The sequence below is a fragment of the Bombyx mandarina genome, chromosome 26 (genome assembly GCF_030267445.1).
Source record: "Bombyx mandarina strain Sakado chromosome 26, ASM3026744v2".
NCBI classification, from domain to species: Eukaryota; Metazoa; Arthropoda; class Insecta; order Lepidoptera; family Bombycidae; genus Bombyx; species Bombyx mandarina.
This window is the reverse complement of record NC_143232.1, coordinates 6,796,149-6,811,373: the sequence shown is the minus strand read 5'-3', so window position 1 is coordinate 6,811,373 and position 15,225 is coordinate 6,796,149. Positions and strand designations below refer to the sequence as shown.

At 38.2% G+C, this 15,225-nt stretch overlaps 3 protein-coding genes and 1 long non-coding RNA gene across 4 annotated transcripts in view; 3 read left to right on the top strand and 1 right to left on the bottom strand.

The window, feature by feature from the left end:
• Positions 1-15,225, top strand: part of LOC149499796 (uncharacterized) — a 588,308-nt gene that overhangs the window by 88,128 nt on the left and 484,955 nt on the right. The gene's annotated exons all lie outside the window — the stretch shown is intronic.
• Positions 1-15,225, bottom strand: part of Octalpha2R (alpha2-adrenergic-like octopamine receptor) — a 448,087-nt gene that overhangs the window by 54,683 nt on the left and 378,179 nt on the right. The gene's annotated exons all lie outside the window — the stretch shown is intronic.
• Positions 8,524-9,614, top strand: LOC149499800 (ommochrome-binding protein-like). Its single transcript, XM_089738910.1, has one exon. The coding sequence runs from the start codon at positions 8,749-8,751 to the stop codon at positions 9,499-9,501; it is 753 nt and encodes a 250-aa protein (XP_089595036.1). The 5' UTR covers positions 8,524-8,748; the 3' UTR covers positions 9,502-9,614.
• On the top strand, positions 10,152-14,039 carry LOC149499799 (ommochrome-binding protein-like). Its single transcript, XM_089738838.1, has one exon. The coding sequence runs from the start codon at positions 11,744-11,746 to the stop codon at positions 12,551-12,553; it is 810 nt and encodes a 269-aa protein (XP_089594964.1). The 5' UTR covers positions 10,152-11,743; the 3' UTR covers positions 12,554-14,039.

Here is a 15,225-nt window from a genome sequence, read left to right as displayed (position 1 = left end):
GGATCGGGTCCTTAACGCCGAGATTAGACACCAAATTAAGTTACAGATGTTGGTAAAAGAGTAGCGGATCTGAAATGGAGTTGGGCTGGACACTTACCAAGGCGAAATGATGATAGATGGAGTAAGACAGTGACAGAATGGTGGCTAAGATTAAGTCGTAGAGGTGCCGGAAGACCTATGGTGCGGTGGACCGATTTCATTGTCATGGGAGTGGGGCGATTGTGGAGGGGAATGTCGAGCGATCGAACATTCTTCCTCCGTGCGTCATGTTCCTCAGTGCTGAAGGTCGTGACCTTTACGAAGCACTTTTGTTGGGACTATGTTCCTCCATTCCTTCCTGTCTTCAGTACAGTGGGTAGCGGACATTGCAGTTGGAGTCCATTTTTTATTTTTTTATTGCTTCCATGGTTGGACGAGCTCACAGCCCACCTGGCGTGAAGTGGTTACCGAAGCCCATAGACATCAACAACGTAAATCCGCCATCCACCTTGAGATATAAGTTCTAAGATCACAAGTATAGTTACAACGACTGCCCCACCCTTCAAACCGAAACGTAATATTGCTTCACGGCAGAAATAAGCAGGGTGGTGGTACCTGCCCGCGCGGACTCACAAGAGGTCCTACCACCAGTAATGTCATCTTCATCCGATCGGAACAGCGCATGGGACTACGCCGCTTAGGCCTATTTTCTTTATTACCAATTGAACATATAAAAGGGGCGACCCATGCCCAGCAGTGGGTATTAAAGGGCTGAAGATCATACATATACACTTAAGACCATTTGCTTGACCATCTACGGCAATATATAAAACTAGCGACCCGCCCTCGCTTCGCTTCGGAAACATTAAAACACACATGAAACCAAAAAAAAAAAATAATAAAAAAATTAAAAAAGTAGCCTATGTTCGTCAGGGACAATGTCGGCTTCTAATGGAAAAAGAATTTTTCAAATCGGTCCAGTAGTTTCGGAGCCTATTCGAAACAAACAAACAAACAAATCTTTCCTCTTTATAATATTAGTATAGAGTATAGATGACGCAGACGGAAACGCGATATACAGGTAGTCAGTTAAGATTTTCACCTCGACTGTACACATTTAGTATGTTTCAATGTTACAGAAGCCGCAATATACGAATTACTCCCGGCGAGAATATGTGAGTGAAGACGTGCGGATCCGATTGTATGAGGTTTGAGGTGAAGCGAAATGTTTTGTGGTCCGTTGTAATTCGCTATTCTCTTATAGTCTTAGCAGTTTGGTTAAAATGTAAGGTATATTATTGTTCGAAGACTTGTATGATGAATTTTTTTGTTGTGAAGCATCTGTGGGCACACTTAGGTCGTATGGCGTGACGGTAGTGATTTCTTGGAAGCTCTGGGTCTGCGAAGGGACTTCGGTTCCCTCTGTATTTTGTACCGTTTGGGAAGAGCTCTGAGAAATTGCTTGAGATGATACCATCATCTCGTTTTTACCATCGCACCGCCCGCCACCGGAGTAGAGTTTATCCATACTACCTGGAGCCACTGCGGTCATCCACAGTGCGCTTCCAGATTTTTTTTTTGCCACGTACCATCCGGCTCTGGAATGAGCTCGCCTCCACGGCTGTTCAAAGGAGGCTTGTGGAGAGTACTTAACGGTAGGCAGTGGCTTGGCTCTGCCCCTGGCATTGATGAAGTCCATGGGCGACGGTAACCACTCATCATCAGGTGGGCCGTATGCTTGTTTGCCTACACGGGCAATAAATAATTAAAAAATCCCCTGTACGCTACCGCTTATGCATATATACACGACTAAGTGCTACCATCTATAGTAAGGATATGTGTACGAAAAGTTATTTGATTTTTTCTTTGGTTCTTTTCTCCTCCTCGCGTCGTTTTCCTCATTACTGAGGGTCGTGACTCCCACGCTGCATCAGTTTCTCCTGTACGATTTCCCTCGATCTGCTGCGATCCTTAGCTTCATGAAGGGCATTGTGGAAGTTGATGTTTAGAGAAGATCGTATTTAGTCCGACCATTTCGTGGGACTGCGTCCTCTGGGACGTTTGCCATCTACCTTTCCTGTCACCATCAGCTGTTCAACATTGTGACCCTCTTTACGAGCAATATGTCCGAAGAATTCCAGCACCCTACGAAGGCACATAGTGGAAAGTCTGGTTTTGACATGAAGCTCTCTCAGAATAGACACGTTGGTGCGAAAGGCGGTCCATGGTTTGGTTCTTTAATTAAGGCGTTATCCGTCGACGTGCGACGTACCTATTATTCTAACTATCGTTTATTTTTCAATAAAAATTGCTTGTAGAACTTATGTTTCATTTAATACAAAGGTACATAATTATGAAATATTCTGCTTAAATATCTAATAACTGCGGAATCAATTGTAAGTTACATTAATATGGTCCAATTAAATTACTTTAAGCTAATATTTTTAAGAACACAGTTATTATTTGTGAAATTAATTTGAAATCGAGCTCATAGACATTTTAAAACTATCACTAGATTGGACGTGACGATTGAATATAATAATTTTTTTTAATAAATAAATTTTCTTCGTTAAAAAAAATACATGACTGATACAAAAAGCATACTTCTTTGATCTTCAAAATAACAAATATAAAAAAAGCAACACGCTCATCTATGTGTTTCAACTTGCGTACGTCGGAGCCGCGCGCGGAAAAATATAATGAAAGAGATTCAAGCGTCATAATGGGTGCCATTACAACCCTCTCGCGGGTTAATGGGGTGTAATCGGGGCTTTAAACTTTCTCCCGTAACGTAAGAATGCGTCTCATGTAAAGAACAATCGTGTGGTATCGGAATTTCTGTTTGAGTCCGCGCCCTTATATTTGGGGGACTCAATTTAAACGTGTCCTTGTTTATAAGGTTCACACGGACTCCGGAATGTAGCTGTCTTTGTTTTTTTAATATCCCACTGCTGGGTTTAGTTTCACTCCGCATCAGTTGGTATTGTTTATCTCTTTCTGCCTGAAACAATTATGCTTTCTAGTCGAAAGTGTGAGCTACGTTAGTATTGTTAATTATGTTAGCTCTCAAATATATCCCAACGGTCCAAGATCCCGCGGTAGACTCAAGAAACCCTGGTTGGTTGTAGTAAAAGCGGATTTGGAGGAGAATAAGGATGGATGCAAGGATGGACCCAAAAAGATGCTGAAAACTGGGCAAAGAGGAGCTTAATTTTGAAAGCGGACTCTGGCACTAACAGGGAAAAGGCTAGAATGAGGAAGATCTCTTTCTATTGCCACATCGACTTAGTGGTGGTTGACTGTGATTACTATATTAAGTTAAGTAAATTAATTACTATAGTAAATTTGAAGTCGTCGTGGTCTAACGGATAAGACGTCCGGTGCATTCGCGTTGAGCGCGATGCACCAGTGTTCGAATCCCGCAGGCGGGTACCAATTTTTCTAATGAAATACGTACTCAACAAATGTTCACGATTGACTTCCACGGTGAAGGAATAACATCGTGTAATAAAAGTGAAACCCGCAAAATTATAATTTGCGTAATTACTGGTGGTAGGACCTGTTGTGAGTCCGCGCGGGTAGGTACCACCGCCCTGTCTATTTCTGCCGTGAAGCAGTAATGCGTTTCGGTTTGAAGGGTGGGGCAGCCGTTGTAAGTATACTGAGACCTTAGAACTTATATCTCAAGGTGGGTGGCGCATTTACATTGTAGATGTCTATGAGCTCCAGTAACCACTTAACACCAGGTGGGCTGTGAGCTCGTCCACACATCTAAGCAATAAAAAAAAAAAAAAACATGGCCAAAGTTCTATTTATGATATGAGTCGATGTATTTGTAAAAAATATTTGGTATTTTGATTGTGTTTATTATCGTCTCGTACGTGTGTTTCTGGCAATCACAAAACAAGAGAAAACGTTGGAGACGCTATATTTGAAACTTTTTTGAGATCCAGTAAAATAAATACTTAAAGAAAAGTTAAACATTCAATAAACCGGCCGTTCGTTTGTTAATCTCAGGAGAAAACAAAACCTCTCATTTATTTCCAGAATGTAATAATAATACACAAAAACCTAACATTATATTGACACAAGAAAAACTTCACGTTAAATTATACAATAGCATTTACGTTCATAACATAACACAATAGGCGGCCATTAATATTCCCCTGAAATAAAATTAAGAATTTCATATCTTATTTCAAAGTCGCCCCTCTTTGAGCCGGAGGGTAGGTGAATGGAAGCATTACGACACTAGGAAATGAAGCCTATTTAGTAAACAAGCGAAATTTCCGCCTCTCGCTGCTCCCCTCGCTACGGACGACCTACTTGGTAACTTTTCGACGCTTGTCTTCGGCGAAACTTAACATCTTGACAGGTTACGTAGTATCACAGACTATTTGGGAGAGATACAGCTGTCAAACTCACACGTAGATCTGCGTTCACGGCACCATACAGAAGAATAATAGTGAGGTATGACGTTACGAAATGAAAAAATCTGGCAGTGGGATGATGAGGCCTTTTTTTATTGCATAGATGGTTGCTCACAGCCCACCTGGTTAAGGGGCTACCGAAGCCCATAGACATCTACAACGTAAATGCGGCCACCCACCTTGAGATATAAGTTCTAAGGTCTCAGTATAGTTACAATGGCTGCCCCACCCTTCAAACCGAAACGCATTATTGTTTCACGGCAGAAATAGACAGAGTACCTACCCTTGCGGACTGACAAAAGGTCCTACCACCAGAACTTAAGAGTGAGTGTCGTGAGACCACACAGTTGCGGCTCGGTAGTGGGTAGATTAGAACGGACTAGCGGCCATAGATCCCGTAGAGATAAGTGTAGAGTGTGACGCGCGTAGATCCAACCGCTTTAAGGAGAATTCAACGCCAATGAGCCGGTAACTATAGCGACGCACTCAGACCAAATTAATGAAGTTTTTATTCGTGCTTAAGAGTGGAAAGATATTTCCGTCCTTCATTTCTTTCATGTCCAAAAACATCTTTGCACGACACAACGAGCAATTTTATTTGAAAGCAAATTCAGGTTATACTTTCTTTTGTTGTTTTACATAATGAAAACGTTAGATATCATTTAAACTTTGAACAGCCAGACTAGGGAATAGAATTTAATTTGGACCTGACAATTATATTTTTGAAGAGAAATTATGATCTGTTTTTAAAGTATTAACATCACTAGAAACAGTAAGTGCTTTGAACAAAACGCATGCCATCATTATCATCCTTAAGTTACCAGTAAAAATAAATGTCTTCATCAACTCATTTATGGTCCTTCGAGCCTATTTTTTGCAATAATGTATAATGATTGTAGAAAATCTTGAATAACTATGATGTAACTGAGATTTGGCAGAAGAAAACCTGCTGCTTCAGTCTTTAGGTTAGGAGTAGGTGGATACCCCCACAATAATACCCATCTTGACTATTAATGAGGTGGGTTCGCATGGGCTGGTACGACCGTATTCACTATTTCTTCAACCATGCATCACGATGTTAAGGGTTGTCTTGGACTCGTTGATTATGGCTAGGGCTTCTGACTAGAATACCAGGGAACGGGTTCGATTCCCGATCGGAGGCATCTTCGAAAAGACACTCGGTACTAGGGATCTTGATGTACTTGCTATTATCTAAATTCAACCATAATCACTGATACCTAAAGATGGAATTTCATTTCGTTTAATGCCTCTTTGCTTTAGTGTTGATATTTAGAAAAAAAGCTATTTCCAAATTGATTTTTACGGATAGCAATAAAGTGCATCATAGTTGTTACAAAAAAAATCTAAGCCAGCACTTGACACACAGAAAATGCCAATTAACTATTTTGCCTCTACCTATTTATCTATAGATTATTTTTGCTTATAAACTATTCTTTCTATCTAAAGTGAATTGGAACTGTTTCGAGAACTAATTGAGATGCCACGTTAATGTTGCTTGATACAGTAAAATATACGTTTGAAAAATGATATTCTATCCAATCTTTTTTCTTTCACGTTATACAATTAAAAAGCTATCTGCTCGTTATTAATTACTATATTACTGCTCTATACGCTTTAACCCAGTTCTCATTTATCGTATTGCACTCTGCGATTTTCCCGAAGAAATTCATGTATGAGATAGGCTCACGGTATTCAGAAGTCGATACCAGAATAGGTGATAGCCATCTCATGTCTCAATGAATGAAATTCCTGACTTTACAGGCTTCTCTTCCACCTTTCAAACAGGAACGTGTGACGGTTTCACAGTACAAATTTGGTGATACCTACGCTAAGCTCATAATATAATAATCAGTAAGGCTCTCAAACTGGAGGTACGAGTAGCAAGCAGGTTTGAATCTTGCGATTTTCCGGAAGAAATTCATTATTTTTTTTATTGCTTAGATGTGTGGACGAGCTCACAGCCCACCTGGTGTTAAGTGGTTACTGGAGCCCATAGACATCTATAACGTAAATGCGCCACACACCTTGAGACATAGTTCTAAGGTCTCTGTATTGTCACAACGGCTACCCCACCCTTCAAACCGAAACGCATTACGGCTTCACGGCAGAAATAGGCGGGGCGGTGGTACCTACCCGTGCGGACTCACAGAAGGTCCTACCACCAGTAAAAATTCATGTATGATGATTAGAGCAATAATTTTTTTTTTAAATTGAATCCATTGAGTTTTGAAACTGAAATTTGGTTACGAACGGTTTGTTTTCCGTGACCGGAAAATATATTGAAAAAAATCAGGAACTTGCTTTAAAATTTATAGGTCAATGTTTGTTCGGAATACGGAACCCCGCGTTGTACGTTCGAACATACGCCCGTCCTGTTTATTGTTTATAAATATCATTCGTTGCTTCAATTGTTTAACTTTCCCATTATTTACGTCCACGATATTAATAATCGACTTACAGAAATACGACAGTTTACTCGTATATCTAGTTATTCATTTGATTAATACCTGATTTATTAGTGTTTCTTTTTATTTTAATTGATTTAAGGTAAGCTATTGTTTTAACACTCCTACGGTAGCTCTAGTTACATCCGATTAATGTAAACTTAGTAATAATAACCGTCATCACGTAGACTATACATTAGACACTGTATAGTCATCATACTAAGACTATACATAAATAATTAAAATCTTACGTTACGGACAATTTTTCCCGGTTAGGGTACCCCTCCGCATCGTCCCATAAGGAACTTCGTTCCAAAAATAGTAGTGTTGTAGGGTACCCCGCTGGTACATAGGGCCCTCACAAGTTGTCTCCATTTGACCCTGTCTCGCGCTTGCTTCTTGACAACACTCCAGGTCACGTTGGCAGTCCTCATCTCACTCTCCACGGTGCGTCGCCAAGTGTGTACAGGGTGACCAGGTCTTCTCCTGCAAAGCGGTCACCACTCAAACGCGATTGATGCTGCGTTGACTCCGCTGCGTCGTAGAGTGTGTCCTATCCAACGCCATTTCCGATGGGGAATGTCTTGCGCGATAGGGTCTTGGTCACATTTAGTCCAAAGGTCTTTATTGGAGCCTAGTTGACCCGGCAGACTTCGTAGTGCCTCAATCGAGAAATAAAAAACCTAAGCTTTTGTATAAAATAAACTTAAAACAAACAAAAGGAATCAGTCCGACGGGGGACACATCAAAGGGAAAACAAAATTGTTATTTTTATTTAAGTCCGAGCATTTTCATATTTATGTACCTTTTAAACCTTCGTTGGGCTTTCACAAATAAAATTCAAGACCAAAATTAGCCAAATCGGTCCAGCCGTTCTTGAGTTTTAGCGAGACTAACGAACAGCAATTCATTTTTATATATATAGAAGAAGAAGAAGAAGAAGAAAGATAGTGATTGGCCAGAATAAAATAGTAGTAGTAAAAGTAATAATTGAAAAAAAATAATGCTTCATTGTTTTCAGATTATTGTCATATTAATTTTGTCTTTAGACTTCGGTGACCCCAGAAACTAAGGCATCCGAAACAGTCAGATTCACAATGAGAGTAAGTGAAATTTAAGATTTAATTTCTTGAATTACTTTGATGCACATTTCGGTATAATATCACAGCAGACGCTAGGTGAACTTTCATAGAAAAACAACAATAAATATGTATGTACTAAAGTAAATCTCTGTGACCATAAGCTTAATCAGGAGTTTAGTACATAATATATTTTTTAATATTACCGAAAAATTACCTACACTGAATGATGAAAGATAGGTTTAGATCAGCAAATAAATTTACGGAGAAAGTTCTATGAATCCTTATAAAATGAAAATGATTTATTTTAATTTATAAGTTGCTATATTTAAATTGATTTAATTTTAAGCGGCAGACAGTGGCTTGACATTGTCCCTGGCATTGCTGACGAAAATTTACCTTTAAGTTTTTATTTATTTTTTACTGCCCTTGTATGCACACGAGCATACGGCCCGCTGATGGTGAGCGCCTATCATCGCCCATGGACTTCAGCAATGCTTTGGGCAGAGCCAAACCGTTGGCTATCATAGCAGCCATCGATGGGCTTATTCGTATGTTTGACTGTAGAAACAGTAAATGAATAAATAACGTCATTATTAACCAATTAATTGTATATTTATTTTTCAGTTTTTGAAAGGATCCGTATTCTTGACATTGACTTTGTTGGCTACGTTCTGGGCTTCATCACTTTCCGTATATGAAGAGACAGTCAGCTGCGACGGAGTCGTATTCCACGACGTTTACTTCGATAAGAAGCTACTCTTCTCGAACTATGGACGGCCGTATAATTTAGTGATGCACAAGTATACTGGGATATTGTTCTTCAGTCACACCATTCAGAATGGAACTTTAGTGGATTTTGTCATTACCGCCTGTCATATTGAGAAGAACGTCTGTAGGGACATAGCCGGTGTCCCCGGTGGCTATGCTATAGCATACGACTCAAGCAACGATGACATATATTTCGGGGGCCACGACGGTCTATACAAATACAATTTTCTCACGAGATCGGCCGAATTCTTCGCCGAAAAAGGTAAATCTATATGGGGTATATTTATCAAGAGGAATTTTTACTACATCGAGTATCCGGAACAGAAGCTTTATGTATATCAAAACGATGTATTCGTGAAAGTGGCCGAAGCGATTAACATTGAAATAGACAATTTCTTCATATCGAAACACCATGACATATATTTTTCAAACAAAACGGCCCTATATAAGATTGGAAAAACAAAAACAAACGCTATAATACTGAACGATGATGTATTAATCAGACAAATAGTCGAAGACGGCTACGGAGATGTGTATTTCTGCGGCAGTGACGGAGTTTATCTCGAAGCTAAACCTTATGTTAAAACTAAAAAGATCGCAGCCGTAGAAAATATGTTCGGGATTACATTCGATGAAAACGATAAAGTGATTTATTCAGACGAACGCGCTATTTATAGATTGGAGAATAGTAATTATAGTAAGGAGTGTTTGGATGCGTTGTTGAATGTTAATGAACGGAAATTGGGGTCGAGAGATTTGTTGCTCAGTTGGATGTGAAAATGGTGAGTTGGCTTCTGTTTTCGCTCAGTTAGGTACTTTCTAGATTACTTTGTAGGATGTAGTAGGATCGACAATAATTCGGCAGGTTGCCATTATCCCTGCTAAACAGTAACAGTTGTCGGTCAATGTTCTTAATATGTTTGTTGATAAGATACCAACAGTGTATATTAAGCATTATTTTTATAGGTATGAGAATAAGTTTTTTTGTCATACGCACATATGTATGTATGAGCTCACGGCCCGTCTATTGTTAATTGGTTACCGGAACATCACAACCTGAATACCGCCACGTGTAAAGTCTCAATGTCCTAATTGTACAATATGAAGATTTTCCCTTCCTTGGAAACCGAATACATTTTCTGTAAAGGCCCACGAGACACCTTACCAATGGTAAATCGGTTTTTGATTATTGCATAGCTGACGACATTACGTATTTAAACAAGAGCTCAAACAATCCGATTATTATTATTATAAACTTCATAATCATAACAGACCGACAATTAGTTACAATGTTCAATAACATCTACCATTGTTGCGCTGCAGACGAGAGAGATGATTAGTTAAATTCGTTCTTTTGTTCGCAATTGTATTCGAGGCGCAATGGAGATTAAATTGTGAGTAATGAATTATTGTTGTAGACGATGAATTATTGTTGTAGACGATTTGTTAAGCTTGCGGCTTTAGATCGAAATGGTTTAGAATTAAACCATAAAAGTCTTGTTGATGATGTCTAAAACTCGCGAACACTGTAGAAAATACCATGATGGCTTGTTAGGATAAAGGTAGGAACCGCGGCATCTGACACATAGAATTCTAGTAACAATTGGCATTTCAAACTACAAGATTTTGAATGCGAATATGTTGCCGAACTGCAAGCAGTTTTTCTCTTTGACAAACAAGTGAAAGGTCTTATGAAATCAAAGCGAGAATTACAAGCAGTAGTGCGTATGTATAGTATATGAGTCGCAAAGCACCACGCTTTTGTATGGAGTATTTTTGTTGATTTTAAGACAAATAGAAATTATTGATAACCGTTAAGAAAACTTATTCTCATCGGAGCTTTGGTTGTGTGTTTGGGAATTTCAAATTCATATTGCAGCAAGATCTCAAAAGCCAGAAAACATAAGCAAATGAAAATCTTAATTACCAAACCTAGATTCTAGACGCTAGCATTATTTTCACCTAAAGAGTAATCTCTGTTGAGAGTTATTTAATTGAAATACTCAAATATATTTTAATTAGACCCTCTCCCTTAATCTTCTTGGAATTGAGACAGTTGCTCTTCCATTTGTTGCTTCAAAACTGTGTTCGGTTTATTATTATTTAGTGCTTTTTAAAGAATCACATTCGCGTCGCAAAATTTCTATTGAAAACACGGTCCAGATACTGAGCACTTTATACAGGGTGCTCTGTTAAAAATTTATTTGACATACCTTTAATTTTAGATATATAATTAATTATTTAGTACATTAAATTTGCTGAGAGGTGATGTAGCACGCCGATTTACTAGCAGATTTATTTATTGGTTGTAGTTGATCTAATGAAAAGGTCTTCATGTGGCGAAAATTTAAGGAAGAAGTCTTACCCATCAATTAATTTCGTAATGAAGGAATGACAGCGTCTAATAAAAAGTGGATCAGTAAAAAGATAATGACAATTAACTTGAGTAAAGGATAATTCATTTAAAAACTGCAATAAAAACTCATCAAGTTAATATTGTTCACAAAAATGAATCGCGAAATAAATAATAAAAATAAATATTAGTTTTCATTGTATACATTTTCACTATAAGGGTTCGTACGTAATAAACCTGAAAATGATCCAAAAAACATTTTTATTATTAACTAGCTGACCCGGCAGACTTCATAGTGCCTCAATCGATAAGTAAAAGACCTTTAAACTTTTGTATAAAATAAACTTAAAACAAACAAAAGTAATCCGTCCGACGGGGGACACGTCAAAGGGAAAACAAAATTGTTATTTTTATTTAATTCCGAGCATTTTCATATTTTTATACCTTTTAAACCTTTTCTGGACTTCCACAAATAATTCAAGACCAAAATTACCCACATCGGTCCAGCCGTTTCGAGTTTTAGCGAGTCTACAGCAATTTTTATATATTATATAGATGAACCTAAAAAGGTTGGTGATATTTTAAATTATATTAAAAATAAACTAACAATCGTTTTTCGTTTTTTACAGGAATTTATTACGGTTGATAGCTTTACTGGTAATAAGAATGCCAATGGCCATTACTTTACCAGAAACATCTTGCAATCGCCTGAAAATTGGTGAAAATTGGTTCGATAAAAAAGTTGTGTGGGCTCAATCCGGAAGACCGTACAATTTGAACGTTCACAAGTCGACGAACTCTTTATTCTTCAGTTACTCAACCCCTGAAACATATTCTGATTTAGATTTTCAATTGGTGACCATTAATTTGGATACCGGCGAGAAACATACCATAGCTGGAATAAGAGGCGGATGTTCCGTTGCGATAGATGAAGTTAATGATGAAATTTATCTAGGAGGCACCGACGGTATATACAAATACAACATGCTGACCAGACTAGCCGATTTCTATAAAGAAAAAGGAAAGAATATATGGTCGCTGTTCTACAAAAAGAATTTGTTCTACATCAGTTATCCAGATCAAAAATTACATATTGAAATCGATGAAAAATTTCCACTAGTCGAAGAGTTTGAGAATATCGAAATGACCCATTTTCACGTAACGTCCGATAACTATATATATTTCGCTAATAAGACCGGCCTATTTAAGTATAACAGTAAAGAAATGCTCTTTGAATTGATCAATCATCTAATTACTGTTAGACAGATTGTCGAAGACGGTGACGGTGAGTTGTACGTATGCACAAATGTCGGGGTTTATATACTGACTATAGAAGGCATGGTGAAAATTTTAAACGTGAAAAACCTGTACGGCTTAGCATTCGACAGAGACAATAATCTTATATATTCAGACGAGAAAAGAATAGTTAAATTGTTGTATAGCGAGAAAGGTTGTCTGAGTCATAAAGAGTGGTGAATTAACATAGTTTTACTCTACCGCATAGTACTAATTAACTTGTCTATACTAATAGTATAAAGAGGAAAGATTTGTTTGTTTGTTTTGAATAGGCTCCGAAACTATTGAACCGATTTGAAAAAATCTTTTACTGTTTGGAAGCTACACTATTCCCGAGTGACATAGGCTATAATCTTTTTTGAAAAAATTAGGGATCTTTACTAAAACTCCAATAATGTAACCCAAGGTGTAAAAAAATTACCTAAAATATTCTTTACATCGAGTGCGCTGCGATAAACTATTGTTGATAGAATAAAAGAATGTACTACGACTTTGTAGAACACATTATTATTTACAAAAAGTGTCGCGACCGCAAATGTCTAACTAATATAGTTATGCCGCAAAAGTGTTATTTTATTTTTTTAAAATAAAACAACGTCAAATATCGTTGAAATTTTTGTTAAAGACCCGAGCGGAGCCGGAGCGGGCCGCTAGTCGGTTATAAAATAAACGAAAAATTCACTACTCTTTCGCCTTCAGTTGCAATCGATACGATTACCTTGCTCGTACACTTCATAACAATAAGATTGGAGTATTCCGAGCAATTATATGAGTCAATGTTTTGCTGTGCCGAATACACGTTATCGTTTTGCCAATGGAAATATTGTTCAAATCGAAACAGTACTGTGTAACCCATGTGTGCTGAATAATTGAATATCAATATTAAATGTTAATCATGCATGCAATGTAGCTTTTGTGTGGTTGTACAAGATAAAATATTTAACTGTCGCTCGTTTACTATTTAATTTTGAATGATTCATACTTTAAATACTTATGTATGTCGTGGTTAACGACTTTTATTAATATTAAGACGTTGTTTTGACTATTATTTTAAATGATGAAATGTTGTTTTGATAAATGTCACAAAATGTAGGGTAGACTCCGTGGCGCCACAGTATAAAATGGCGGTACGTGGATGGAGTCGTGGCATTCCGTGTCAGACAGTCATTCAGTCTGTATCAGACGGTCCGTCCGTCTCAGTCAGTGAGTCTCTCGCAGTCAGTCAGTCTGTCTGTCGGTATGTGGAACGAAACTGTCGGTTTATCCTGTCATTATGAAAGTTGTGTGTGTTGAGTTTCAATAATTATTATTCAAAAGGTTTTATTGACTTTTTATAAACTGAGTTCAACCAAATACGAGTGATGATGGAAACTACCGCTTAGCCATCCCTGGCGGCGCGGGCCGACATATAAATATTCGTAATATGCTGTGGAATAGATATCGAAATTGAAGATGTATGGTAGGGTCCGTGATTACTAATAGTGGGCCGCGTTCTAAGTCCACAATGGTAGATAATATCTAATAAGTAGTATTTACTATCCTACCTATTACTACTACTAGTATTTACTGTCCTATCTATTTAGGTCAAAGCGTTGTCACATGTTCTGTCTTGATTTTCTTGTCATGATCTGACTCCTTTTTTAGCTACCTATTCTCGAAGAGGAGGGGGACGAGCTCAGAGCTCACTTGGTGTTATGGGTATCGGATCCCATAGACATGAACAAGGTAAATGTCGCCACCCACCTTGAGTCATGAGTTCTATATCTCAATTTTTAGAGTACAATGGCTGTCCAACCCTTCAAAACGAAATGTATTACTGCTTCACAGCAGAAATAGGCGATGCCTACCCTTGTCAGCTCACAAGACGTTCTACCAGTAATTACGCAGATTAGAATTTTAGCGGCTTTCATTTTTATTACACGATGTTATTCCTTCATCGTGGAAGCCATTCGTCAACATGGTTAGGTGTGTATTTCATTAGAAAAATCGGTACCCGCTTGCGGGATTCGAACACCGACACAGTTGCATCGTGCAATACGAATGCACTGGGCGTTTTATCTTTTGAGCCACACTGACTTCATAGTGGGACTTCAAGCTATTCTGGCTTCACCAAGATTAGTGGATTCTTCATGGGGCTCAGTTCAAGGGAATTTATCTAGCAAGAGCAATGCTTCGCTGAATCTACAATCGGATCGGAATCGCGACTCACTGAGAAGATACGGCGAGAAGCCCAGTGGTGGGTGATTATGGGCTGCTTCCACCGGATGCCCTCACATTACATGTTCTCGTAATCCGAATCTATCAAAACCTCAGATGGTTCTAGAAAATTAAGAAAATTATTAGTTTAAAAATAGACAAGCCGTAAATTGTAGAGATGACGTGATTATTTATCAAGGTCGTTACATTAACATTATTGAGTTGATGTTTTTATATATAGTTCTAAAATACAGATGCGACCGAAGCACTGGGTTGTCAGGAAACAGTTTCTGCACTATCACTAGTACTGAGTTGCATTGTTTTTTTTTTAATAATAAGAATAATAGATAGTTATAAATAGCTGGGAACAAATTACTAATGGTCATCCGGCTCCAAATTAGGATTCCCTGTACCAGAGCCTAACATACATACTTATATACGTTTAAATATTATTATAGATAACAAAAATCTAGATAAAGAGCGAACAAGCCTGTTCAACACACAAATGTTATCCCGATGCGGGAATCGAACCCACGACCCTTGGCGCAACAATACATGTCATTTCGGATCCTCCCGATCCACTAATGGTGCTTTTAGGTACCTCAAGCACCGGTCACCGTCCTCGTCGAATCTGTCGCTTGCGGCAAAGGGCTCGA

Coding starts and splice junctions, on each gene's coding strand:
- LOC149499799 (XM_089738838.1), top strand. CDS start 11,744: ATGCCAATGGCCATTACTTTACCAGAAACATCTTGCAATCGCCTGAAA.
- LOC149499800 (XM_089738910.1), top strand. CDS start 8,749: ATGCACAAGTATACTGGGATATTGTTCTTCAGTCACACCATTCAGAAT.